Source organism: Salvelinus sp. IW2-2015, unplaced genomic scaffold (genome assembly GCF_002910315.2).
Source record: "Salvelinus sp. IW2-2015 unplaced genomic scaffold, ASM291031v2 Un_scaffold3338, whole genome shotgun sequence".
Classification (NCBI taxonomy): Eukaryota; Metazoa; Chordata; class Actinopteri; order Salmoniformes; family Salmonidae; genus Salvelinus; species Salvelinus sp. IW2-2015.
The window spans coordinates 29,901-57,224 of record NW_019944622.1 but is presented as its reverse complement, the minus strand read 5'-3'; the positions used below and the strand labels follow the sequence as shown (position 1 = coordinate 57,224).

General features: G+C 42.2%; 3 protein-coding genes across 4 annotated transcripts in view; all 3 read right to left on the bottom strand.

Annotated features, from left to right (window-relative positions):
- Positions 1-511: 511 nt before the first annotated feature.
- Positions 512-4,047, bottom strand: LOC112075686 (elongin-B). The gene is made up of 4 exons (XM_024142642.1): positions 3,941-4,047; positions 2,371-2,505; positions 2,103-2,211; positions 512-1,843 (listed from the first exon to the last, which is right to left on the bottom strand). The coding sequence occupies exons 1-4, from the start codon at positions 4,010-4,012 to the stop codon at positions 1,731-1,733; spliced, it is 429 nt and encodes a 142-aa protein (XP_023998410.1). The 5' UTR covers positions 4,013-4,047; the 3' UTR covers positions 512-1,730.
- A 1,681-nt stretch (positions 4,048-5,728) lies between these two features.
- LOC112075683 (uncharacterized) overlaps positions 5,729-27,324 on the bottom strand; it is a 33,045-nt gene continuing 11,449 nt past the window's right edge. For both annotated transcript variants that reach the window (XM_024142638.2, XM_070441021.1), the window contains 2 exons: positions 6,262-6,555; positions 5,729-6,188 (listed from right to left, as the gene is read on the bottom strand). In XM_024142638.2, the coding sequence (XP_023998406.1) occupies positions 6,013-6,188; positions 6,262-6,555 (470 nt within the window). In that variant the 3' untranslated portion in view covers positions 5,729-6,012. The remainder of the gene's footprint in view (positions 6,189-6,261; positions 6,556-27,324) is intronic.
- LOC112075685 (uncharacterized) lies at positions 7,154-9,483 on the bottom strand. Its single transcript, XM_024142641.2, has 8 exons — positions 9,314-9,483; positions 8,713-8,914; positions 8,545-8,577; positions 8,209-8,327; positions 7,964-8,072; positions 7,806-7,844; positions 7,659-7,712; positions 7,154-7,489 (listed from the first exon to the last, which is right to left on the bottom strand). The coding sequence occupies exons 1-8, from the start codon at positions 9,379-9,381 to the stop codon at positions 7,196-7,198; spliced, it is 918 nt and encodes a 305-aa protein (XP_023998409.1). The 5' UTR covers positions 9,382-9,483; the 3' UTR covers positions 7,154-7,195.

The following is a 27,324-nucleotide window of genomic DNA, read 5'->3' as shown; positions in this document are numbered from 1 at the left end:
CTATTTCCATCATATCTTAAGAGAATGACAACCACAACAGTCAGATTGTTGACTGAGACAGCAATGTGTACCTTTATCACGAAAGATGAGTGGACCACCAAAACGATCGAGGACCACCGAAAATATGCTAAAATACCGTATTTACTGATGTTTAGTTAATTCATTTAAATATAGTTGATGCACACGGCCATGCTTGTTCAGCCAACACACTAAATTACAAATTACAGGCTAGCTAGCCATCTAAACATTTTACCAAGGTAATTTATTAACTAATAAATTGGCTATTATTGTGTTATAGCTAACTCGCTAATCCACTTCATCCTCAATCGTGTAGATTAATAAAGTTACCTACCTGACCCTTTATCCAAATAAATGAGCTAGCTACATATTTGACTAGCTCTCATCCAGCCTGCTACAAACACATTCTCCTGCTGTAGCTATCTTAATAGATTAAGCTAGTGCAAGAGCTCACCTCTTTCTGGCTGTAGTATAACACTACCATACAATCCTGGCAATTTCACCGAACTGATTTTATTTCACCATATGAATGACAAATACCAAGTAAAGTGAATGGCACAAAAGCATTTCACAGAGTCCATTAACAATATACCACACAGGAGGTGACAAAGAAAATGTATTCTTTTTATGTCAACTCAAGACAATTACAGGTGTTGCTTGTTTCATAAAGTCCTGTTTTTAAAAGAGCTTGTTGGTGAACCATTTCCATCATATCTTAAAAAAAGGGCATGACAACCACCCCAAAGTCAGGTTGTTGAATCTAATTGAGACAGTTTACACCTATTTCAATTCAACACCAGTAATTTGTACCTTCATGCTTKTTTATCACAAAAGATKAGTGATTCCTGTCTCTTTCCACTGAAGGTTCCCATTTACACTTCAGCCCCCCAAAAATTGAGGGGGGGGGGGGGGTAATTTGGAGGATAGGGATCAAATTGGTACAGTTTTGTATAGAGAATCAAGAAGAAGAAAAATTACAGGAACTCCAGTGCAAAGGTTCAAAAGTAAAGAAACAAGCAAACAAGAACCAGATAGTGGGAAAGCTTAATACCTTTACACTGAAATAAAAACTGACGATTGTAAATCTTCACACCGTTCTGTGTGTGTCCATCCGTGTGTGCAAGTACATGTGTTCTGCTATACATTTTATGTCATGGCATCAACATGTTTGTGTGTTTATTTCAGATCCATTCATGCGCATGTTATCTAGATAAGCTAATAACAAACCCTTTGTTGCTCCACATACTTACTACCACCCCAAGGAGTAATTAAAAAATGCTAAATTGTAATATTAATATTGAATAAAGAAAAAATGCAATCAGCAAGAGGGCATTCTAAAAATGTAATAGCCACTCCCTTCGCAAATCCCCACCCAAAGCCAAAAGGCTACACCCTCCCCAAAAGACTAGTATGAATTAAATTAGGAGGTATGATGCATTTTTCCCAACCCCCTTACTGACAGTGGCCTGACAAATTAGAAATGTTTGTTGAGGGATCTTGTGAGTGAATCTAAACATGCGTGAGCCTAGTTCAGGAATAACATGAAAATACTCCCCTCTGTGTGAGAGGGAATTCATGTTCTTCCTGCAAAGTTAAAGATCTCACAGGTACACTCGCATGTTACCCTAAAGCAGTCTGTAAAGCCGGCCTACCTAATCCAAAGCACCACTTCCCAGATCCCCCGCCCCTCCCTCCCTGCCTGCTTCCTTCCTTCACTGCACGGCCTGCTCATTGGCTGTGCTGCCAGAGTCCTGAGGCTTCATGACGTCAGGAAGCTCTGGGGGGCTGGAGAAGGGCTCAACCCTCAGCTGCTCAAATGCATCATCTGAAAGAGAGGGAGAGATTTGTTTGATAAGGAGAGAGTAAAGAGTATCAAAGGGAAACCGAGGAAGCAAGAGGCATTATTAGAGGGATAAACTTAGGGGTGCAAGGAAGTTGCAATTTGTTTCTGTTAAACTATCAAACAACAAACTATTTCACAGCCATTCTGACAGACATATCTTGCAGCTCAACATCAGAATAAAACAGAGTGAATGTTTTGAAACATGGGTCAGATACTACGTAACAGACAAATGTATACTCACCACCGAGACGGAAAGCTAATCCAACAGTCCCTGGGGCCTGAGGTCTGGCTGTCTGATTTGTGAAGCCACAGTCTCCAAGAGTCTTACTATCCTCCAGCAACATGTCATCCTGATACAAGAGAGATGTCAGAGCAGACTTGGGGAGTTCCTACATCAGAAGAAAATTATTTTATATATACAAATAGAATAAATTACTTTCATTGGCCTGGCCATATCTTATTCCCCCACTTTGTAGTTGTCCTCCACAAGGGGTATGCACTGTATATACCTTGTACAGCCTCTGTTCCTCCGGTGCCCTCTTTAGGATACCCTCCACTATGCGCTTCAGCTCGTAGACCGTAGTTGACTCTTTGGCATCAGTGAAGATGGTCGTCTTGTGACGCCGGATCATTAGAAACACATCCTAAGACAACAGCAAGTTAGGGAGATAAGACATAATAAAATAATAGTTTCCCAAACGTTTAGTACCAAGGACCACTATGCCGTTGCTCTGTTTGCTAGCTAACTAACAGACCAGTGAACAATAAGAAACACTGGAATAGGACTGTGAAACGTGCTGCAGCCCTTGACATTTCATTCATTGTCTAGTAGTCAATGGCCTATGATTTGTATATGCAGAAGCCTTTCTTGAACCAATGCACCCGTTTGATGTTAACATCTCAGTAAAGGGGAAAACTGAGCAAACAGCAGCCAAATCTGCCACCATAGGCTTCTGCCAGGTGACAGCCCCACATGTTCATCATTAGAAGTGCTAGAGAGCCATCTTTTCTAATCTTTCTAAAGGCCTCAAGCCTGGGCCGGACCCAATAATGTCGACAACTGGTAGGGCTGGAGGATAGTGGGTAAAGTACAGTTAAATTATGGGTTTCAATATTTGGGAGAAACAGGGTTTCATCATTTAAGGTTGGGGGATCATGCAAAGTAAATTGGTTAAGACCGCACCACCAACTGTAAATCCCAGTTCCACCCATGTTTGAAAAGACTAAGCTTAACTTGAAGAGGAAAATACTACATTTCGGTTGACTGACAAAATCACGGTTGACTATGAGCACATTTTACCTAAACTTGCCACCAGTTACTTAATAGCTAGTTGATTAACATTGACTGGTTAACATTGTCTTCCAAAGCTAGTAGCTAGCTAACTGTTAGCTAGCTACATTACGATGCTGGATATAAAATGTCCAAATGACTTTAGTTACTAAGCTGGGAACTGTATAACGTTAGCTTGCTAACTAATTAAATAGCAAATGGAATGTTTGTGTAGCTAACTAATCAGCAAAAAAAGCTAGGTAATATTGCATGACTTGTTCAGTTAGCTAACAGTAGTAGATGCCAGCCAACGTTAGCTAGCTAGCCCATTCACTCAATGCTTCACTGACGTGTGGTAATGTACGCTTGACACCAAACGAATAGCAAGCTATCTGGGCAGTAGCTACCTAGCTAGCTAACGTAACCTAGTTTCTATGGACATGGAAAGTATGTTCGAGTGTCACCAAGGCTAGATAACTAGCTAAATGAGACAGATCTAAGATAAGTTAGCTAGTTTCCTTTCTTTTTAACAAGTCAGACAGTGAACGTTTAGTTAGAATTAGCTCGTCAAGTTAGACTAAAACAAAACGCTGATTGCAGTTAAACAGCTACTGTTGACTTGCTAGTTACCGTTAGCTTAATATGCTGCGAAACAAAAGGAGTCCATATCAAGCGTTTCCCACCATATGTCTTAATGGAGGGAATTAACGGTTTCTACATGTCAACATTTACTTTACCATAGTAGCAAAATGCCATAAGAATGTCAAGTCACAGTTTTAAAATAGATTATGTATCTCTTCCTCACTCACCATTTCTCTCGGTCGGTCGGTTGCGCCTCCGCTATCCCACGCTGCACTGCGAGAATCACAAAACGCTCTCATCCAACAGTGGTGTATAACACCAGAGATACTTTTGATGAGCTAGGAAACTCCATTGAAATCATATTAACGACCATTGGGTACGTTGCCCATGCTACGTCAATGGACCGCGCGGTGCCTTCTGGGCGATTCTTGGACAAGGAGAGCTCTCCTTCAATGAGTGAATGGGAGTCAATTGGCTGCTAACTAAAAACTCAACATTAGCATGCATTTTGTCAAGAAGTACAACATTACAAATATTTTCCGATATGTGCGATAATTAACTTGCTATCTGTAATGTATACCTTTGGAATCGTGACATCGCGTTCTTTGGAGGAAAAAAGCCACGTTTCTCTACTCATACTCTGACTTTGGGAAGGGATTTCGTGACGAAGCAAGACAACGTCAACGCGATTGGTCAACAGTCTGCTGGGTGGGTCGTTATATGTGCCTCATTCATTGCCCAATAGGATTTCTATCTCCTTTCTCTAATATCTCTGATCATACCCATACCACAGCGGAGGGTATTCAGAGAACGAGTAATGGCGTATTTTTGTAGGCATTAACTCACTCCACAGGCAGAAGGGGTAACCATCTTTGCGAACTCCGCCATGGTTCGTTAGCCAAAGCCTATGGGGAAATTAATGGCGGTTTTGAATAAACGCCGATAAGGTCTGTGGTAAACACAGGTTTAGGAAATCTAACGTTTTGTTCTATGCGATAATCATCAGTTTACGTCACTTTCTGTGAATTTATGAAAAATAAAGCACAACGCTTCATAATTCATAAAAGGTCATGTTAACTGACTGATATCTCATATTACAAAATATATAAGACCTCCTCAGACCTTATTTTAGGCATTTATTCCAAACCCCTATTATTTCCCCAACCAGAGGTAACTCATTACCGGGTTTTAGAACTACAAGTTGTCGAGATGTTTACCATTTAAGAACCAAAACAAGAGTTTATTGGTCACATTCAGTTAAATTCTATTGGAAAATGGAGGTTAATTCTGTTTCGTTTAAAAAACGTTTTGCAACAGAATCTGAGGACTGAATTACACCCCAGCTGCACGAAAGCGATACTTGTGCAGTGAAGTGAAAACTCAAGCTTTGTTTTGAGAATATTTCATAATTGTACATTTTGTTAAACTCCAACACCGGCATGCTCTACAATGAAGAGACCCATAATAAATGCATGCTTCATAATGTAGGTATCTTTGTATAAACAAATGCATTTTTTGATCGTTCAGTCTCTTATTCAAGGCATAAAAAAACATTCCTTCAATAATCCTGTGTTCATAACCAAATGGGGAAGATGGTATTTACCCGTTGTGAAGTCGTAAATACCAGTTAAATACAGTCACAAGCTTTGAACTCGCCGATTGGCTAATGGCCAACAAACTGTGTCAACCATAAACAAAGTACAGCTATCATGATCGTAAACAAATAAGTGTTCAAAAACAATAACAAGATTGCTTTTTATAAATAATGTTTTGTTGCATTTAACTGCCGAAAATGCTGTTATGGAGGTAATTTCCTTAATATGTGACGTCAGAGGTCAGCATGTGGGAGAAGTCAGAGCTCAGGGATGATAGATACATTTCCTACTACTAATTACCAGTTGGAGGAGCATTCAAGTGGATTTTCCCAAAATCAGGTAAATTGAAAATATCTACAGTATATGCTACAATAATGTAAGGTGAAAATGTCTATACTACAATAATGTACTACAATAACGCATGTTTGGATTCATTTACTGTAAGAAGAAAAAAAAGTTTACAGTGTAAAATAAAGAAATTGCTTTTAGGATAAGCTTATCACTACTCCATCATCTATGTTGCTATGCATGATGTTTTGACTGATTTTGAATTGATCCAGTTGGTTCATAAACTCCTACTATCATCCTCCTGTGTAACAATCATGACCCAGTACACCAGCCAAACACAACCATAAAACACAAGTGTTTCTAATCAAAATGATAAAATAAAAACTACACCCCCGATAGAGCGCTCATCCAATCAATTATTCAGTTTTCCATGGCATGATGTTCTTCAGAGGATCGCTCACTGTTGGTGTTACGGTTGTTGTCGGGGTTACCGTCCGTGCGACCGTCGGGGTTACCGTCCGTGCGACCGTCGGGGTTACCGTCCGTGCGACCGTCGGGGTTACCGTCCGTGCGGGGTACCCGTCCGTGCGACCTCGGGCGTTACCGTCCGTGCGACCGTCGGGTTACCGTCCGTGCGACCGTCGGGGTTACCGTCGTGCGGGAACCGTCGGGGTTACCGTCCGTGCGACCGTCGGGGTTACCGTCCGTGCGACCGTCGGGGTTACCGTCCGTGCGACCGTCGGGGTTACCGTCCGTGCGACCGTCGGGGTGACTGTCCGGGTGACCGTCGGGGTTACCGTCCGTGCGACCGTCCGTGCGACCGTCCGTGCGACTGTCCGGGTGACCATATGTGTTACCGTCAGTGTTGTTGTTACTCTCGGTGTTGCTCCTTAAAAAGGAGACCCTCGTAACAGTGCTCTTTCCAGCTGTTTCCTTTCCAGATTCAATGCCAACCATGTCTGTAATAACAGATAAACACAATATGATCAACAAATTACAATTATGTTATTAACATAAGACAATTACAATTTAGAACAGTTAACACACTAAATACTCACTTGAACAATAGATATGTTGACAAAGTTATTCTCAAACCTTTTTAGGAAAGTGAACTAACAGCTGATGCGCAATCTCTAATATTAAGTAAGTCTCGAGGTTCTGCTAGCCTGAGTTATGCCTCACGATAAGCTGTAGACCATACTATTTACCAAGAGTGTTTACCTGTATAATACATATTGTATTACCTCAACTACCTTGTACCCCTGCACATTGATTCAGTACTTGTACTCCTTATAAACAGCATCGTTATTGTTTTTAATCACATTACAATTTCCTTTTTTACTTAGTTAGCATTGGCTCACAAAACTGCCTCTAACTTCCTTCATACTGGACACAGAGACATAAAAATGATATCCAGAAGTTCATCTGACGCAGGAGAAGTTCCCAAAACCCTGAAGTATCCCTTTAACCATCACCACAGTGTGTGATCTGTCTCTTATACACATCTAGATGTGTATAAGAGACTGGAAACACACCTCATACGATTGTCTAATGAACCACTCTGGACCTATTAAACGCTAGTGCATATATAAACCAACCTCAAGATTGTTGCAAGGTATGTGTAACAGTAAGTATGTGACAAAATATATTTTGCCTCACCTTACTGGTAAACTTCCTCTTTAGTCGAACAAGGATTCCAAAAGGGAAGCCAAAGTGAGAGATGACTTCAGCTACATGCTGTGCTACCTCAGTAGAGCTACAACCTCTCAGGGGGAAGGCCTCCACCCATTTGGAGTAGAAGTCTGTCAAGGTCAGAACGTACTGGTGTCCGTTCGGTGTTAGGGGCAGTGGCCCTCTAATGTCCATACCCAGCCACTCCCATGCCTCTGTGATCTGGGTAAGAATGGGAGACAATGTATAGTACTGTTTTAATGACACTTATTGGTTTTCGATCCAGAGTGAGACATATTAGAAAAAAACAGACCAATGAATCAATGATCAACTTGGAGGCTCTATCCCTAACCCTGTATTAGAGACTGAATGTTTACACATCCTTCATTACCTCTATTATGTGCTTGAGGGGTGGAAGTTGGAACTCCATGTTCTCACATGCCACCTGAAAATAAAGTGCATTGTTTATCAAATTCTTAGCATAAGCTATTGGTATATAGCATAAGCTACAGGTTATTCCAGTGAGCAAACAACTTACCTTAGGGGCAACATCATCTTTGAATCCCCAGCGAATACTCTGCAAAGATCAATATGAGGAAAATGTTATTAAATGTCTACATAATGCAAAAACCCAGTACATAATCCCTGTATATCTGGCAAAGCAACAGTCCAATCAGACCACCTAGAGCCACTCACGTGTGGTAGACAGTAATCACTGTGGAAGAAACCTGGGAGGGATTCAGCCATTTGGATTTCTTCATCTACATGGATATACCAACTTGAAGAGGTAACTTTTTCTGGAGCTCTGATCCGTCAAAATAGAAGTTGACAATTGAAAAAGCAAGAACTAGAACAGGTAGAAACCATACTGCTCTACAGTGACGTTGTGCATTCCAAAAAGAGCTATTTTAACTTTCACTTAAATTCACAAGGTAATTTACTTAGTATTGTCTTTAGCCAGCTTGCTTGTCTCTGATGTGATGGTGGGGCTTGGTGTTGTTACCATTTCGGCCACTGTAACAGCAGGGGCAGCAGTATACTTCTCTGGCAACCCATCACTCTGCATGCCAAAAACAAAGATAATAACCACCATTACTGCGAGGACGCATGTACTTTAAATGTACCTTGTGTAGGCTATGAATGTACATATCAATGCTTCACTTACCAAGTGAAAACATAGCTGAGTTACATCAAATGCAATACCAAGATGGACAGTAATGTGCAATGTGTGATGCCAAATACAGCCAAGGAGTTATTAGCCTCTTCCAGTGCCTTACCCTGGCTCTTCTACTCTGTGGGTGGATGGATGCCTGTAGAAGGAACACATTTAATTTAAATCACACGTTAAAATATTGTACATCTAGTTATCATAAACAGTATTATTTGTGTAGTGAGTTCTGACTTTGGGATGTATCTCGCTAGATACATTTTTGGTTGCATCGTACCTTTTTCTTTTGAAAGTTCTCTGGGAAGTCAAAAATGGTCGGGACTGCGTCTGGCGTGAGACGTTGACGTTTGTCCATCCGGCAAATGTACTTGTCTTCAAAGTGAATGGAGCACACACGGTGGTGGTGTTGCGGATTCCAGTCTTTCCACTTCATATTAATAATCCATCGCTTGCGTCTTTCAGGGTCATTTTTGGGGAAACTTACCAGAAACATTAATACACCAGCAAATTGGTATCACAAAAGTATCAAATGATGAATTGTAAATCCATAAATGATTTATGTAGATTTATAAGAGAACAGTATCTCAACAGAACATATAATCTAGCTAATGAAGCTTTTTTTGTCATAGGTTTTCTCCTGCACACTAACGTTATTTGTACTAGCTAACTATAACTTTTACTTTAGCTAACAATACCAGAGCTAGCTACTGTACCCCGTAGTATGCATCACAGTTATGACCAAATAATTGTTACTGTTCTAATTACGTTGGTAACCAGTTTATTATATCAATAAGGCACCTCTGGGGTATGTGGTATATTGCCAAAATACCACGGCTAATAGCGTTAACGTGTGTCTCGAGTAAGACGGTAAAACGTACCTAAAAAATCCTACATCAGCGTTGGGACCGCGATTTTTGCAGTTGTATGCTGAACACAGTGTTGGCATTTTTGTCTCTGTGTGAAATGAACAAATATAAAATACGAGGCACAACTAGCTAGCTAAACGTTCTCAGAGGTGATGATGATGCTGCCGGATGTTAATGTTTTTTACACGGGGTTGTTGCTCTTCTTCGTGTAGTTTTCTGGCAGACTACACGCTTTGTTGCGTATTGCTGCCTTTCACAGGTCGGAGTGTGAATTGCAAATGTTCTTCACAAAATGGGCAAATATAAAATGCACCATCTACGTCTACATAAACGCCACTATTCACGGTTGCCAGGTTCAGCTGACATTTCTAGACCAATGACTATTCAAAATCCGCACACAAGGCCTATAAACTAGCCCAACATGTTTTTTCTGCAGCAAGGGGAGTTGCCACATTTAGCCCCAAAAAACTTTTGCGTCACATTATCGCGCAAATTAAGAAGGAATATCAACGTATTTGTAACGACGTAAGAAGAACAATTCGGGTTGCCATCAAAATTCTTGATTGCTAAAGTAACTAATAAAGGAATTTAAATATATCTCAAGAGAAAGTATAATTCGCCCTCATTAAAATCGACAGATAATTTTCCATCAATGGATGACGATTTAACTAATTTGACTGCTAAGATTAAGCAATACGGCCATGGGAGGTGAGGTAGGCTATATGGCGAATATACCATGGCTAAATGCTGTTCTTTGTCACTCACACCGTGGAGTGCCCGGATACAGCAATTAGCCGTGGTATATCGGCTATATACCACAAACCCCAGAGGTGCCTTATTGATATTATAAACTGGTTACCAACGCAATTAGAACAGTAACAATTATTTGGTCATACCTGTGGTATATGGTCTGATATGCCACACGTTCAGCCAATCAGCATTCAGGGCTTGAACAACCCATGTGCATAACTAAAGATAAATCCAACAGGAGAGTTTGAGGGATGAAAGTTGGACAGAGGATCTCAAAATCTCTATGCTAGAAACACTTGGATGAACTAATAATTGTAATCTTAGGCAATTTTCTGGCAATGTTAAGACTAAAAACCGTTATAAATGGTCTATTTGGGAGATTGACTAGTCATTTCAATAGGCATAGGCTAGACCTATTAATTAAAATAAGGGTTTATGATTGTAATTAAACTTTGTCATAGTTTGGTTAGCTAGATGCAGATAGCCTACAGCCCCTGATATGCCTACATCTAATTTCAGATCGCCTACAGTAACCTAGGCAAGATGTAAAATGAACGATTTAGCAGCTTGCTTAGTTCAAATTGTCAGAATAATTTATTCAACATGCATAGGGAGGCGATTTCGATGTAGGAACGGTTTCCCTTCTGGAATAGGCTACTGAGGATGTGGTTATAATTTCAATCACCGAATCAAATATTAATAACATGGATATGAATTGAATAGGCCTATGCTTGTCAACAACAGTCAGTGGTTTTTATACATTTTTTATATCTGTAACCTAATCTGACCCTCAATCTAATGCATTCTAATAACAGCTGATCGGCAATTGCGATAGAACTGTGACGATGACACACAATTGATAACTTCCAATTTCATTAACCAAACATGGACATTAATAATACAAGGCTACAACAACAATACACTGAAGTTATAGGCTATTTATTAAATCAGTTTTCCAGCTCCAGGTAGACTACACAAGTGGCACAAATTGATTTACAATGACTCCAGTGATATCATTTCAACATATTTATTGTATCAAATGGTAGGCTACAGTAGCCTACATAGGCATAGAAATGAATAGGCTACTTGATTTATTTAACTAGGCAAGTCAGTTAGGAACAAATTCCTATTTACAATGACGGCCTACCGGGGAACTGCATTGTTCAGGGGCAGAACGACAGATTTTTACCTTGTCAGCTCTAGGATTCGATCCAGCAACCTTTCAGTTACTGGCTCAATGCTCTAACCACATTTAATGTCAGTTTTATTGTGGACATTTCCCCCATAACAGAAGCATGTGAGGGAGTTCCATAACTTCCATTTCAAAATTCTACTGCGCATAAAAACTTATTTAACTAAATGTTTTTTTGGGGGGGAAGATCTTTAATATTGCAGATAGAAACCACAATCTATCAATGTAATTGTCTGGCCCATTTTAAATCCCCCATATATAAATGTTTTGTAAATATACATCACTTTATGTACGTATATTTTTTTTTATATAATATTTTCCCCTAACCCTACCACCTAATTGGTGTAAACTAATGGACAACAATACTTAGGCTTCTACATCCTATATACATTTTACAGACAGTATATTTTACATTAGTTCACTGGTTAGTTTTTCATCAATTGTTAGTTAACAATGTAATTGTACACAAACACTGTATAGCTTCAAAACATGGTTAAAACTATCAGTTTGATCTCATGAATTTGAGTGGTTAAATTTCTCCAGCCCCATCCCTCAACTATTTTGCCAAAACAAGTGGCGGGGCAGCCAAACGGTTGTTGTTTTTCGAATTGCTCCTTTAAAAGCTAGAATCCTTAAATTGGTGAAACTACCACGTCCATTTGGCATATTACAACATCAAAAAAGTTAATGCAAACAAACAGTTTTTCCCCCTCGGAAATCATTGTACGCACAATAGAACAGCAGAATATGTACTGCAATTTATTTTACCACGCTGCCGGACGTTCCTCTCCTCCGTTTCATGAACAAAACGAAAACAATATTAAAGACGCTGGGGCGAACAGTGGTGCTGTTTCCCCAACTGCGGATTCGATAATTAAACCGAATCAAACCAAAGTAACCCTTCTCCCACTAACAACAAGCCTATCATAACAATTCATCATGGGAGCTAGCCAGACCCTCTGCCCAACCCTGACCTAGTAACCTCCTCAACCTGGTTTTCACTCACAGTTTCACAAATGGGAAACACAGCCTCACGTGTCACAATTGTTACACTACACCTGATCTTCCTGAACCGCAAAGGTACTAGTTACAACGTGCCGATTCTATCCCTTGCTTGGACAGCATTGTCCCGCATTTTCCCATTGACGAAAAACTACAGAGTGTTAAGAAAGTATTCACAACCCTGGACTTTTTCCACATTTTGTGTTACAGCCTGAATTTACAATTGATTAAATTGAGATGTTACTGGCCTACACACACACACACACACACACACACACACACACACACACACACACACACACACACACACAATACCCCATAATGTCAAAGTGGAATTATGCTTTTAGAAATGTTTACAAATGAAAAATGAAAAGTTGAAATGTCTGGAGTCAATAAGTATTCAACCCCTTTGTTATGGGTTGAAGCTAGCTAGCTGCTATCTGAGTGGCTACTCCCAGCTAACGTCTCTGTCCCGAAGCAAGCACCAGTTAGCCTAAAGAAGTTCTGGAGTAAAAATCAGCTTAACAAGTCATAATAAATTGCATAGACTCACTCTGTGTTAAATAATAGTGTTTAATATCAATCTTGAATGACTACCTCTCTGTACCCCACACAAAATAATACAGATAATTGTAAGGTCCCTCAGTCGAACAGTGAATAAAAAAAAAAAAAGATTCAACCACAAAGACCAGGGAGGTTTTCCAATACCTCGCAAAGAAGGGCACCAATCCAAGATGGCGTAGCAGTCAGGCGTCTTTGTCATGTCCCGTGTATATATATTTTTCCTCGTATATATTTTTAACCTCAATTTCAACATACTCTCCTGCAACCCTCCTCACCCAATGTGGTATGGATCTGCTATTTTCTATACTTTAGAAACGGAACCCCCAACAGAAGCTAGCCAGCTAACTAGCTAGTAGTCAGTTAGCCATTGCTAGCGGTCATCAGCTAACCTCAGCTCGGTCAACTCCTGCCAGGCTGCACAGCGTGATTCAACCCAAAGCATATCGGACTGCTTTTTCTCTACCACATCTCCAGATTCCTACCGCAAGCTCTGAACATTTTCACCTGGGTCATCGCAGCTAGCTAGCTGCTATCTGAGTGGCTACTCCCAGCTAACGTCTCTGTCCCGAAGCAAGCACCAGTTAGCCTGAAGCTAGCCTCGTGCTAGGCCCATCTCCCTAGCTAGTTGAAGAGGTCCATCAACCACTCCTTGGGCTACAATACCTATTTTGCTAATTGACCTGGACCCCTTTTACTGCCGACACGGAGCCCCGCCGATCCATCACGACTGGTCTACCGACGTAATCCGCCCGAGGGGGTTTCAACAGGCTCCTCCGTCACGACGTCCCCTGAAGGCCCATCTAAATCAAATCAAATCAAATTTTATTAGTCACATACACATGGTTAGCAGATGTTAATGCGAGTGTAGCGAAATGCTTGTGCTTCTAGTTCCGACAATGCATTAATAACCAACAAGTAATCTAACCTAACAATTCCACAACTACTACCTTATACACACAAGTGTAAAGGGATAAAGAATATGTACATAAAGATATATGAATAGTGATTGTACAGAACGGCATAGGCAAGATGCAGTAGATGGTATAGAGTACGTATATACATATGAGATGAGTACTGTAGGGTATGTAAACATAAAGTGGCATAGTTTAAAGTGGCTAGTGGTACATGTATACATAAAGATGGCAAGATGCAGTAGATGATATAGAGTACAGTATATACATATGAGATGGGTAAGTAGGGTATGTAGACATTATATTAAGTGGCATTGTTTAAAGTGGCTAGTGGTACATTTTTACATAATTTCCATCAATTCCCATTTTTAAAGTGGCTGGAGTTGAGTCAGTATGTGCAGCGGCCGCTAAATGTTAGTGGTGGCTGTTTAACAGTCTGATGGCCTTTAGATAGAAGCTGTTTTTCAGTCTCTCGGTCCCTGCTTTGATGCACCTGTACTGACCTCGCCTTCTGGATTGATAGCGGGGTGAACAGGCAGTGGCTTGGGTGGTTGTTGTCCTTGATGATCTTTATGGCCTTCCTGTGACATCGGGTGGTGTAGGTGTCCTGGAGGGCAGGTAGCTAGCGGCCCGCTAGCCGCGGCCCGCTAGCTGTCTAGAGAATATCGGAGATTTTGTATTTATTTTTTCCTCTACCACATCTCCGGATTCCTACCGCAAGCTTTGAACCTTTACACCGGATCATCGCAGCTAGTTAGCTGCTATCCGAGTGGCTACTCCTGGCTAACATCTCTGTCCCGAAGCAAGCACCAGTTAGCCTGGAGCTAGGCCCACCTCCCGGCTAGCTGAAGCGGTCCATCAGCCAATTTCTTGGGCTACAATACCTATTTTGCCAATTGGCCTGGACCCTTTTACTGCCTACACGGAGCCATGCCATTTCATCACGACTGGTCTGCCGACGTAACTGTCCGAGGGGGCTATGTCCCCCTAAGGCCCTTCTGATAGCTTGCTAGCCCCGGCCCGCAAGCTGTCTGAATCGCTGTGTCTCCAGCTTGCCTAGCTACTCACTGGACCCTATGATCACTCGGCTACGCATGCCTCTCACTAATGTCAATATGCCTTGTCTATTGCTGTTTTGGTTAGTGATTGTCTTATTTCACTGTAGAGCCTCCAGCCCTGCGCAATATGCCTTAGCTAGCCCTTGTGTTCCACCTCACACACATGCGGTGACCTCACCTGGTTTAAATTATGTTTCTAGAGACAACATCTTTCTCATCGTCACTCAATGCCTAGGTTTACCTCCACTGTATTCACATCCTACCATACCCTTGTCTGTACATTATGCCTTGAATCTATTCTTCCGTGCCCAGAAACCTGCTCCTTTTACTCTGTTCCCGAACGCACTAGACGACCAGTTCTTATGGCCTTTAGCCGTACCCTTATCCTACTCCTCCTCTGTTGATGTAGAGGTTAATCCAGGCCCTGCAGCACCTCACTCCACTCCCGTTCCCCAGGCGCTCTCATTTGTTGACTTCTGCAACCGTAAAAGCCTGGGTTTCATGCATGTTAACAATAGAAGCCTCCTCACTAGGTTTGTTTTATTCACTGCTTTAGCACACTCTGCCAACCCGGATGTCCTAGACGTGTCTGAATCCTGGCTTAGGAAGGCCACGAAAAATCCAGAAATTTCCATCCCTAACTATAAAATTTTCCGACAAGATAGAACTGCCAAAGGAGGCGGAGATGCAATCTACTGCAGAGATAGCCTTGCAGAGTTCTGTCATGCTATCCAGGTCTGTACCCAAACAAATCCACCTTTCCAGAAACAAGTCTCTCACCGTTGCCACTTGTTATAGACCACCCTCAGCCCCCAGCTGTGCCCTGGACACCATGTGTGAATTGATTGCCCCCCATCCATCTTCAGTTCATACTGTTAGGTGACCTAAACTGGGACATGCTTAACACCACGGCCGTCCGAAAATCTAAGCCAGATGCCCTCAATCTCACACAAATTATCAATGAACCTACCAGGTACAACCCCAAATCCGTAAACACGGGCACCCTCATAGATATCATCCTGACCAACCTTCCCTCTAAATACACCTCTGCTGTCTTCAACCAGGATCTCAGCGATCACTGCCTCATTGCCTGTGTCCGTAATGGGTCTGCGGTCAAACGACCACCCCTCATCACTGTCAAAAGCTCTCTAAAACAGTTCAGCGAGCAGGCCTTTCTAATCGACCTGGTCCGGGTATCCTGGAAGGATATTGACCTCATTCCATCAGTAGATGCCTGGTTATTCTTTAAAAGTGCTTTCCTTTCCTTAAATAAGCTCAAAAATTTAGAACCAGGAACAGATATAGCCCTTGGTTCACTCCAGCCCTGACTGCCCTCGACCAACACAAAAACATCATGTGACGTACTACATTAGCATCGAAAAGCCCCCGCGATATGCAACTTTTCAGGGAAGTTAGGAACCTATATACACCGGCAGTTAGGAAAGCAAAGGCTAGCTTTTTCAAACAGAAATTTGCATCCTGTAGCACAAACTCCAAAAAGTTATGGGACACTGTAAAGTCCTTGGAGAATAAGAGCACCTCCTCCCAGCTGCCCACTGCACTGAGGATAGGAAACACTGTCACCACCGATAAATCCACAATAATTGAGAATTTCAATAAGCATTTTCTACGGCTGGCCATGCTTTCCACCTGGCTGCCCCTACCCCCCATTTCTCCTTCACCCAAATCCAGATAGCTGATGTTCTGAAAGAGCTGCAAAATCTGGACCCATACAAATCAGCTGGGCTAGACAATCTGGACCCTCTCTTTCTAAAATTATCCGCCACAATTGTTGCAACCCCTATTACTAGCCTGTTCAAGCTCTTTCGTATCGTCTGAGATCCCAAAGATTGGAAAGCTGCCACGGTCATCCCCCTCTTCAAATGGGGAGACAATCTAGACCCAAACTGTTACAGACCTATATCTATTCTACCCTGTCTTTCTAAGGTCTTTGAAAGCCAAGTTAACAAACAGATCACCAACCATTTCGAATCCCACCGTACCTTCTCCGCTATGCAATCTGGTTTCCGAGCTGGTCATGGGTGCACCTCAGCCACGCTCAAGGTCCTAAACGATATCATAACCGCCATCGATAAGAGACAATACTGTGCAGCTGTATTCGTCGACCTGGCCAAGGCTTTCGACTCTGTCAATCACCGTATTCTTATCGGCAGACTCAACAGCCTTGGTTTCTCAAATGACTGCCTCTCTTGGTTCACCAACTACTTCTCAGACGGAGTTCAGTGTGTCAAATCGGAGGGCCTGTTGTCCAGACCTCTGGCAGTCTCTGGGGGTGCCACAGGGTTCAATTCTCAGGCCGACTCTTTTCTCTGTTTACATCAATGATGTCACTCTTGCTGCTGGTGATCCTTTGATCCACCTCTACGCAGACGACACCATTCTGTATACTTCTGGCCCTTCTTTGGACACTGTGTTAACTGACCTCCAGACGAGCTTCAATGCCATACAACTCTCCTTCCGTGGCCTCCAACTGCTATTTAATGCAAGTAAAACTAAATGCATGCTCTGCAACTGATCGCTGCCCGCACCTGCCCGCCCGTACAGCATCACTACTCTGGACGGTTCGGACTTAGGTATTTGTAGTTGTCCACATATTCTAGGTGTCTGGTTAGACTAAACTCTCCTTCCAGACTCACATTAAGCTCCAATCCAAAATTAAATCTAGAATCGGCTTCCTATTTCACAACAAAGCATCCTTTACTCATGCTGCCAAACATACCCTATTAAAACTGACTATCCTACCGATCCTTGACTTCGGCGATGTCGTCTACAAAATAGCCTCCAACACTACTCAGCAAATTGGATGCAGTCTATCACAGTGCCATCCGTTTTGTCACCAAAGCCCCATATACTACCCACCACTGCGACCTGTACGCTCTCGTTGGCTGGCCTTCGCTTCATATTCGTTGCCAAACCCACTGGCTCCAGGTCATCTACAAGTCTTTGCTAGGTAAAGCCTTCCTTCTCTCACTCACTGGTCAACATAGCAGCACCAACCTGTAACACACACTCCAGCAGGTATATTTCACTGGTCTCCCCCAAACCCAATTCCCCCTTTGGCCGCCTTTCCTTCCAGTTCTCTGCCGCCATGACGGGAACGAATTGCAAAAATCACTGAAGCTGGAGACTCATATCTCCCTCACTAACTTTAAGCATCAGCTGTCAGAGCAGCTTACAGATCATTGCACCTGTAAATAGCCCATCCAACTACCTCATCCCCATATTGTTATTCATTATTATTATTATGTTTTGCTCCTTTGCACCCCAGTATCTCTACTTGCACATTCATCTTCAGCAAATCTGTCACTCCAGTGTTTAGTTGCAAAATTGTAATTACTTCGCCACTAGAGCCTATTTATTGCCTTACCTCCCTAATCTTACCTCATTTGCACACACTGTATATCGACTTTTATTGTGTTATTGACTGTATGTTTGTTTATTCCATTTGTAACTGTGTTGTTGTTTGTGTCGCACTGCTTTGCTTTATCTTGGCCAGGTCGCAGTTGTAAATGAGAAGTTGTTCTCAACTGGCCTACCTGGTTAAAGGTGAAATAAAAAAATAGGTAGATGGGTAAAAATACTAAAAGCAGACATTGAATATCTCTTTGAGCATAGTGAAATTATTAATTACACTTTGGATAGTGTATAAATACACCCAGTCACTACAAAGCACAGGATGTTGGTGGCACCTTAATTGGGGGAGAAGGGGCTCGTGGTAATGACTGGAGCAGAATGTTATCAAATACATCAAACAAAGTTTCCAAGTGTTTGATACCCTTCCATTTGCTCCGTTCTGGACATTGTTATGAGCCATTCTCCCCTCAGCAACCTCCACTGCTACAAAGATACAGATGTCCTTCCGAACTCAGTTGCCGGAGAGGAAGGGAACCGCTCAGGAATTTCACTATGAGATCAAAGGTGATTTTAAAAAACAGTTACAGAGTTTAATGGCTGTGATAGGAGAAAACTGAAGATGGCTCAACAACATAGTTACTCCACAATTCTATCCTAAATGACAGTGAAAAGGAAGCCTGTATAGAATACAAATATTCCAAAACATGCATCCTGTTTGCAACAAGGCACTCAAGTAATACTGCAAAAAATTGGCAAAGCAATTAACCTTTCGTCCTGAATACAGTGTTATGTTGTTTGGGGGAAATTGAGTACCATTCTCCATATTTTCAAGCATAGTGGTGGCTGCATCATGTTATTGGTATGCTTGTAATCGTTAAGGACTTTGGGGGGGGGGGGTCAGGGTAAAAAATAAAGTGAATGGAGCTAAGCACAGGCAAAATCCTAGAGGACCTGGTTCAGCCTACTTTCCACCAGACACTGGGAAATGAATTCACCTTTCAGCAGGACAATAACCTAAAACACAAGGCCAAATCTACACTAGAGTTGCTTACCAAGAAGACGGTGAGTGGCCAAGTTAGTTGACTTAAGTCTGCTTGAAATTCTAGGGCAAGACCTGAAAATGGTTGTCTAGCAATGTTCAAAAACCAATTGGAGAGCTTGAAGAATTTTGAATATAATAAATAGGCAAATGTTGCACAATCCAGGTGTGGAAAGCTTTTAGAGACCTACCCAGAAAGGCTCACAGCGGTCTACTGTCGACCCACTTCTTCTCAACTTTACCTCATGTCAAAATGTGTGTGCCAGAAGCGCCACATCTCTGGAGTCCTTCTATCTTCATCTGAACAGATTTATCCCAGTTTTGTCTATTAAAATGTTAATTACACTGAGGAGTTTTTTTGTGGATATTTATATTAAAAGAGTTTATGTATAGGAACCAGTGCCCAATAAACTCAATTTCCAGCTCTACCTCCTCAAAGGACAGCCAGTGGAACAAATTATTTGTGCCTTCTGTAAAGTTTTGAATGTTCTAACTATACATTTCCTTCCCGGAGAGCTCATAGCTATTCAGTACCTGTAAAACCAGACCGGCCAGCCCCTCCAGAATATGCATGCAGAGGCAGCCAATAAGATGCTAGAGGACATCACATCACTCGAAGAAGATGAGGACTTCAGGGATGGAACAGAGGATGAACTGTTGGTGCTCTGTGGCTCTCTGACATCCCGGAGATAGTATCTGATGACATCACAGCAGAGATGCTTGAGTCCATCCCTGGTCACACTACAGAAGTTGCTGGTGCGGTAGATGGAAATGCTAGTTCACCATTTCAGGGGTTGTGTTGTTGATCGGGTTGAAGACAAAATGTAAATCATATCACAGCACTTAAAACTTATGTAATTACAGGCTGTGGATCAGGATGGCGTCACTGGAATGGCCAACAATGACAAGCTGGAGGAGTACCTGGTAGAGCCAAAAAGTTATTCTGGCCCCACTCAGTCAAACCAGCCAGCTGTCACTATAATATCCTTGTGGAAATAAGCTGAGCCAGCGTGACAAGGACCAGATTGTTTATGCTGCCCCTCACCAACCCAGGCTGGTGATTGATTGCTTCCGGACACAAAAAAACAATACCTGTATCCCTGGAGTGGAGATCACAGGGAGATGCACTCGGGGAAGCGGGGGTTAATCTGCCCAGTGGCCTGACCGCTGCCATGTGATAGAGACCGTGTTCACCTGACTGTGTGGCATCTACCCTAGTCCTCAGAAGAAGGGGAAGGCGGCTCGGACAAGGTGGACCCTCATTCTGCGGGACTACAAGAAGATCAGGCAGCGGGTGGTGACCAATAGCACACTGCAGCTGTATGAAGTGAACCAGAACACCTGAGTGCAGTAGCACAACAGCAGGCAGAAAACTCAGGACGTGGCAGTGCTCCTCCAGGGCATTCAGCTCCCTCACCCATGCCCACAAGCCACAGAGCTTTTGCAGCCTACAAAAACCTGCCCTGCTGCCCCTCAGTACAACCAAGAAGAGCATGAATAACATCTACCTCCAAAACACAGCAGGGCAGGCCAAAACTAAAAAACGCACAGCCCCGGTTGGACCACTTCCAATCATGCACAGATGCAGCTATTCACCGAAGCGCCAGCTGTCTGTAGCAACGAATGTCTGTGGCACCAGTAGTGGTGGACTGGTCCAGTCCTGAACTGCCCTGGACAGTGCTTTGTGCCATTTGTTTCCCAAGTGATGTTCCAGACAACACCGGCACCCACAGCAGCTTCATCCGTAAACCTACTCCCCCACACAAAACGAGCTTACAAAAGGACTGTTAGAGGCAATACATAAATAAATAAAACATGGGCAGTTCAATAACAAGCAGACAGGCACTGCCTTTATAAAGTACTCTCAAAAATATAGTACTCTCAACAATTCCATGCATGTTTTAACTATTGTGTTGGCCATGGCATGGGTTTGTTTATTGTAGCTTTTTGCAGGGTTTTTAAACTTCCCTCGGACAAAGAATGATTAAATAGAAAAAAATTGAAATGTATTTCAAATCGTCAATAATTGCATAAAGTTCTCTTCCCATCTATCCACCAACTCAACCCTCTTTCCACCTACACTCTAGCTGCATCACCATCCGTTTCCCCTCAAACACTTACATTATACACAGTGTTATTTTGTACATTGCATATTGTTTACTTTGCCCTTCTGTTGTTATATATTTATTTTGGTAATAAACTTCAATGTTGCTTAAATTGTTGGTCTATATTTTGTTCACATCAAGCTCTTAAGTGTTTAAAAAGAAAATTAAAGCATAATACAGATGGGGAATCAATCCCAGTAAATTTAAGCCTTAGATGTATTTTGTCTATCAAAAACATTTGTTTTCTTAAGTAAAATTTCACTATCTTTCTCCTTGAAATACCATTCTCTTCCTCTTTTCTACCTTTTGTCTTCTCTTTTCCATCTCCCCCCACCCTCCCCTCCCCTCAAGCTAGTTTTAAATAAATATATTTTTATCTTCTTCACTCACTATTTCTCTCGGTCGCTTCTCATTATAACTCAGTGGTTTGAACTAACGCCGCCGTTATCCCATGCTGCACTGCGAGAATCACAAAACACTCAGCCGGTTGTGACTTTATTGAGTACAGCTAGAACCGGAAGTGACTTTTCGTAGCAGTTTAGGACAGCATTTTAGCTAACCCTAACCTTAACCCAATTCTCCTAACCTGCTACGAAAAAGTCACTTCAGGTAGTAGCTGTATACATCCTAGTAAAACCCCTCATCTAACAGCTGTCCAAAAGAAGTGTGTGTGTGTGCAATATGCCAGAATGGGGCACACAGCACTTGCCTTCATAGGTCCACAAATTGTAGTGACAACTTTGTTTTGAGAATATTTCTTAAATTGTACATTTGGTTAAAACTCAAATCCCCTGCATGCTCCACAATAACAAGAGACACCCATAATAAATACATTATAAAGCATACAAGTATCTTTGCATTTAACAAATAACTAAATTCCCTGTGGTTCGTATTCCAGTCTTTGATGAGAGCCATGGGAGAAATATTTGCAAGTGGGTAAATCTATTTGAATTTGATCACTTTTTTAAAGCATCCCTTTTGATTTAAACAAAAACTTTCCTACATGTTTGATCATGGAATAAGTAGTAAGAAAGTTACTTTTTGGACCTGAATGCCAAGGAGATCAAAGTCGACCCGAAGTGTACATGTTAAATAATTTACATTAAAAAGGTAATCACAGCTATATGTAATATTTTTGCATTGTAATTCAGAAAATGTCCTTTAAATATAGCTGCAGAAGTAGTTGAATGATTGTGAAACACTAAGTTTATTTTTTTCCATTTGTGACAGAATCATTGTACCATTAAATAGCTTCTCAATAAACTAAAAAATAAAGTATTTTCAGCTGTTTGAAGCTGGTGGATAAACTGAAAGTCAAAGACAAGCACAAGTTGCTTGCACTAGATACCCCATTTCATTTTTTTCTTTCACGAAATTATAAAATATACTGAACAAAAATATAAAACGCAACATGTAAAGTGTTGGTACCATTTTTCATGAGCTGAAAAGATCCTAGAATTGTATGCAATTTTGTCATACAACACAATGCCACAGATGTCTCAAGTTGAGGGAGCGTGCAATTGGCATGCTTGACTGCAGGAATGTCCACCAGAGTGGTCGCCAGATAATTGAATGTACATTACTCTACCATAAGCTGCTTCCAACGGCCTTACAACTTTACAACTGAGACCACGTGTAAACAGTATGTCTGTAATAAAGGCCTTTTGTGGGTAAAAACTCATTCTGACCAATGGCTGCACCCCTGCCCAGTCAAGTGAAATCTATAGATTAGGGCCTAAATAATAAAATTGATTTCCTTATATTAACTGTAACTCAGTAAAATCTTTGAAATTGTTGTATGTTGCGTTTATATTATGGTTCAGTATGCGAATGTAAGGTTTTGTTCAAATAAAAAGGGTTGCTGTTAAAAAGTTATTAAATTCAAGTGGATTTACACATCAGAGACTGTGCTCCCACCAGCATGGCAGCACCCATGCTCCCAACTGGAATTATAGTATGGCCTCAACAGCCCTTAATATGGTACATTTGATTAAAATAGCTAGAAATGCATTTGTCTTCATGTCCTTTGTAATCAAGATCAAGTAAGGTCTGATCACCAATGATGAGACAGCCTTCAGGAAGGTCAGAGACCTGGCAGTGTGGTGCCAGGACAACCTCTCCCTCAACAAGACAAAATTAGATGATAGTGGACTACAGGAAACAGAGGGCTGAGCACACCCCCATTCACATCAAGTGGAGCAGGTCGAGAGCTTCAAGTTCTTCGTTGTACACATCACTAAGGACCTATCACAGTCCAAACACCTCACAGTTGTGAAGATGGCATGATAACGCCTCTCCCCCCTCAGGAGTCTTGGCATGGGTGCTCAGATCTTTAAAAAGTTCTACAGCTGCACCATTGAGAGCATCTTGACTGGCTGCATCAGCTCTTGGTATGGCAACTGCTTGGCATCCGACCACAAGGCGCTACAGAGGGTAGTGTGTACAGCCCAGTACATCACTGGGGCCAAGCTCCCTGCTATACAGGACCTCTACACCAGACGGTGTAAGAGGAAGGCCTTAAAAATGGTCAAAGACTTCAGCCACCCAAGTCATAGACTTCTCTCTGCTACTACGCAGCAAGCGTGACCGGAGCGACTAGTCTGGGACCAAAAAGCTCCTTAACAGCTTCTACCCCCAAACCATAAGACTGCTGAACAGTTAATCAAATGGCTACCCCGACTATTTACATTGACCCCCCTTTTTTGCACTGGCTCTATGCACTCACTGGACTCTTCCCACACACTACACTGACAGTCAAACACACACACACTGCTGCCACTGTTTATGATCTACCCTTATTGCCTAGTCATTTTTACCCCAACTACCTCGTACCCTACACATTGACTCGGTACTGTTACACCTTGTATAGAGCCTGGTTGTTGTTATTTTATTGTTACCGTTTCCTTTCTTATTTTCTTACTTTTTAACTGCATTGTTGGTTAAGGGCTCGTAAGTAAGCATTTCGCAGTACACCCTACAGCTGTTGAATTCAGCACTTGACAAATACAATTTGATTTCAAAATAAAGCAATTTGTTAACAATCTTGAAACAGTACACCAGCCAAACATTGAACCAAAGTGTATTTCAACAAAATGATCACACCTTAGAAAACCAAAATAACCTACTCCCCCAAAATATGGCAGCATGACTGATAGAGCGCTCATCCAATCAATTATTCAGGTTTCCATGGCATGCTGATCTTCAGAGGATGGTTCACTGTTGGGGTTACCGTCCGTGTTACTGACGGGGTTACTGATGGTGTTACAGTCAGCGTTACTGATGGTGTTACAGTCAGCGTTACTGATGGTGTTACAGTCAGTGTTACTGATGGTGTTACAGTCAGCGTTACTGATGGTGTTACAGTCAGCGTTACTGATGGTGTTACAGTCAGCGTTACTGATGGTGTTACAGTCAGCGTTACTGATGGTGCTACAGTCAGCGTTACTGATGGTGTACAGTCAGCGTTACTGATGGTGCTACAAGTCAGCGTTACTGATGGTGCTACAGTCAGCGTTACTGATGGTGCTACAGTCAGCGTTACTGATGGTGCTACAGTCAGCGTTACTGATGGTGCTACAGTCAGCGTTACTGATGGTGTTACAGTCAGCGTTACTGATGGTGTTACAGTCAGCGTTACTGATGGTGCTACAGTCAGCGTTACTGATGGTGCTACAGTCAGCGTTACTGATGGTGCTACAGTCAGCGTTACTGATGGTGCTACAGTCAGCGTTACTGATGGTGTTACAGTCAGCGTTACTGATGGTGCTACAGTCAGCGTTACTGATGGTGCTACAGTCAGCGTTACTGATGGTGCTACAGTCAGGCGTTACTGATGGTGTACAGTCAGCGTTACTGATGGTGTTACAGTCAGCGTTACTGATGGTGTTACAGTCAGCGTTACTGATGGTGTTACAGTCAGCGTTACTGATGGTGTTACAGTCAGCGTTACTGATGGTGCTTACAGTCAGCGTTACTGATGGTGTTACAGTCAGCGTTACTGATGGTGTTACAGTCGCGTTACTGATGGTGTTACAGTCAGCGTTACTGATGGTTACAGTCAGCGTTACTGATGGTGTTACAGTCAGCGTTACTGATGGTGTTACAGTCAGCGTTACTGATGGTGTTACAGTCAGCGTTACTGATGGTGTTACAGTCAGCGCTTACTGATGGTGTTACAGTCAGCGTTACTGATGGTGTTACAGTCAGCTTACTGATGGTGTTACAGTCAGCGTTACTGATGGTGCTACAGTCAGCGTTACTGATGGTGTTACAGTCAGCGTTACTGATGGTGTTACAGTCAGCGTTACTGATGGTGTTACAGTCAGCGTTACTGATGGTGTTACAGTCAGCGTTACTGATGGTTGGCTTAGAGTCCAGCGTTACTGATGGTGTTACAGTCAGCGTTACTGATGGTGTTACAGTCAGGTTCTGTAGGTGTTAAGTCAGCGTTACTGATGGTGTACAGTCAGCGTTACTGATGGTGTTACAGTCAGCGTTACTGATGGTGCTACAGTCAGCGTTACTGATGGTGCTACAGTCAGTGTTACTGATGGTGCTACAGTCAGTGTTACTGATGGTGTTACAGTCAGCGTTACTGATGGTGTTACAGTCAGGCGTTACTGATGGTGCTACAGTCAGCGTTACCTGATGGTGTTTACAGTCAGCGTTACTGATGGTGCTACAGTCAGCGTTACTGATGGTGTTACAGTCAGTGTTACTGATGGTGTTACAGTCAGCGTTACTGATGGTGTTACGGTCAGCGTTACTGATGGTGTTACAGTCAGCGTTACTGATGGTGCTACAGTCAGCGTTACTGATGGTGTTACAGTCAGCGTTACTGATGGTGTTAAGTCAGCGTTACTGATGGTGTTACAGTCAGTGTTACTGATGGTGCTACAGTCAGCGTTACTGATGGTGTTACAGTCAGCGTTACTGATGGTGCTACAGTCAGCGTTACTGATGGTGTTACAGTCAGCGTTACTGATGGTGCTACAGTCAGTGTTACTGATGGTGCTACAGTCAGTGTTACTGATGGTGTTGCTCCTAAAAAAGGAGACCCTTGTAACTGTGCTCTTTCCAGCCGTTTCCTTCCCAGATTCAATGCCAACCATGCCTGTAATAACAAATGCATAAACACAATATGACCAACAAATTGCAACATAAGGTTATTACAATAAAATGTAGAACAGTTAACACGCTATGTAATACACTAAGTATTCACTTAATTCAAAAGATATGTTGAGACCAAGTTATTATCAAACATCTTTCGAAAAGTCTGAAGAGGTAAAACTGTAGCTAGCGAACTGAAGGGATAGCTGGGAATGGCACAGACTCAACCTTGGCTGGGAACCATACCAGTCTACCTATTCTGCCAAAGCAAGAATTTGGTCCCTCAATCACCAAGTCAGTGTGTGACATATACTATAGCCTTGTTTTTTCTGGATCAAAAGGTGCTTAGTGGCATTTTTAAAGGCCACATCTTGGCAGTGTAGATACATTTTTGCATATAAACCAATTTCCTGCAATCCTAAGAATTTAGCCATGGCTAATGCAGTGCTAAATTAATTGTTTTTGGCATTTTTAAAATCTCCCCGTAGTTCAAAAAATATAAAAAATAAACGTCCTCACTATCAACTGAGTTTATTTTCAGCAAACTTAACATGTGTAAATATTTGTATAAACATAAGATTCAACTGAGAAACTGAACAAGTTCCACAGACATGTGATTAACAGAAATGGAATGTGTCCCTGAATAAGGGGGGGGTGTCAAATCAAAAGTAACAGTCAGCATCTGGTGCGGCCACCAGCTACATTAAGTACTGCAGTGCATCTCCTCCTCATGGACTGCACCAGATTTGCCAGTTCTTACTGTGAGATACTCTTCCACCAAGGCACCTGCAAGTTCCCAGACATTTCTGCGGGGAATGGCCCTAGCCCTCACCCTCCGATCCAACAGGTCCCAGACATGCTCAATGGGATTGAGATCCGGGCTCGTCGCTGGCCATGGCAGAACACTGACATTCGGGT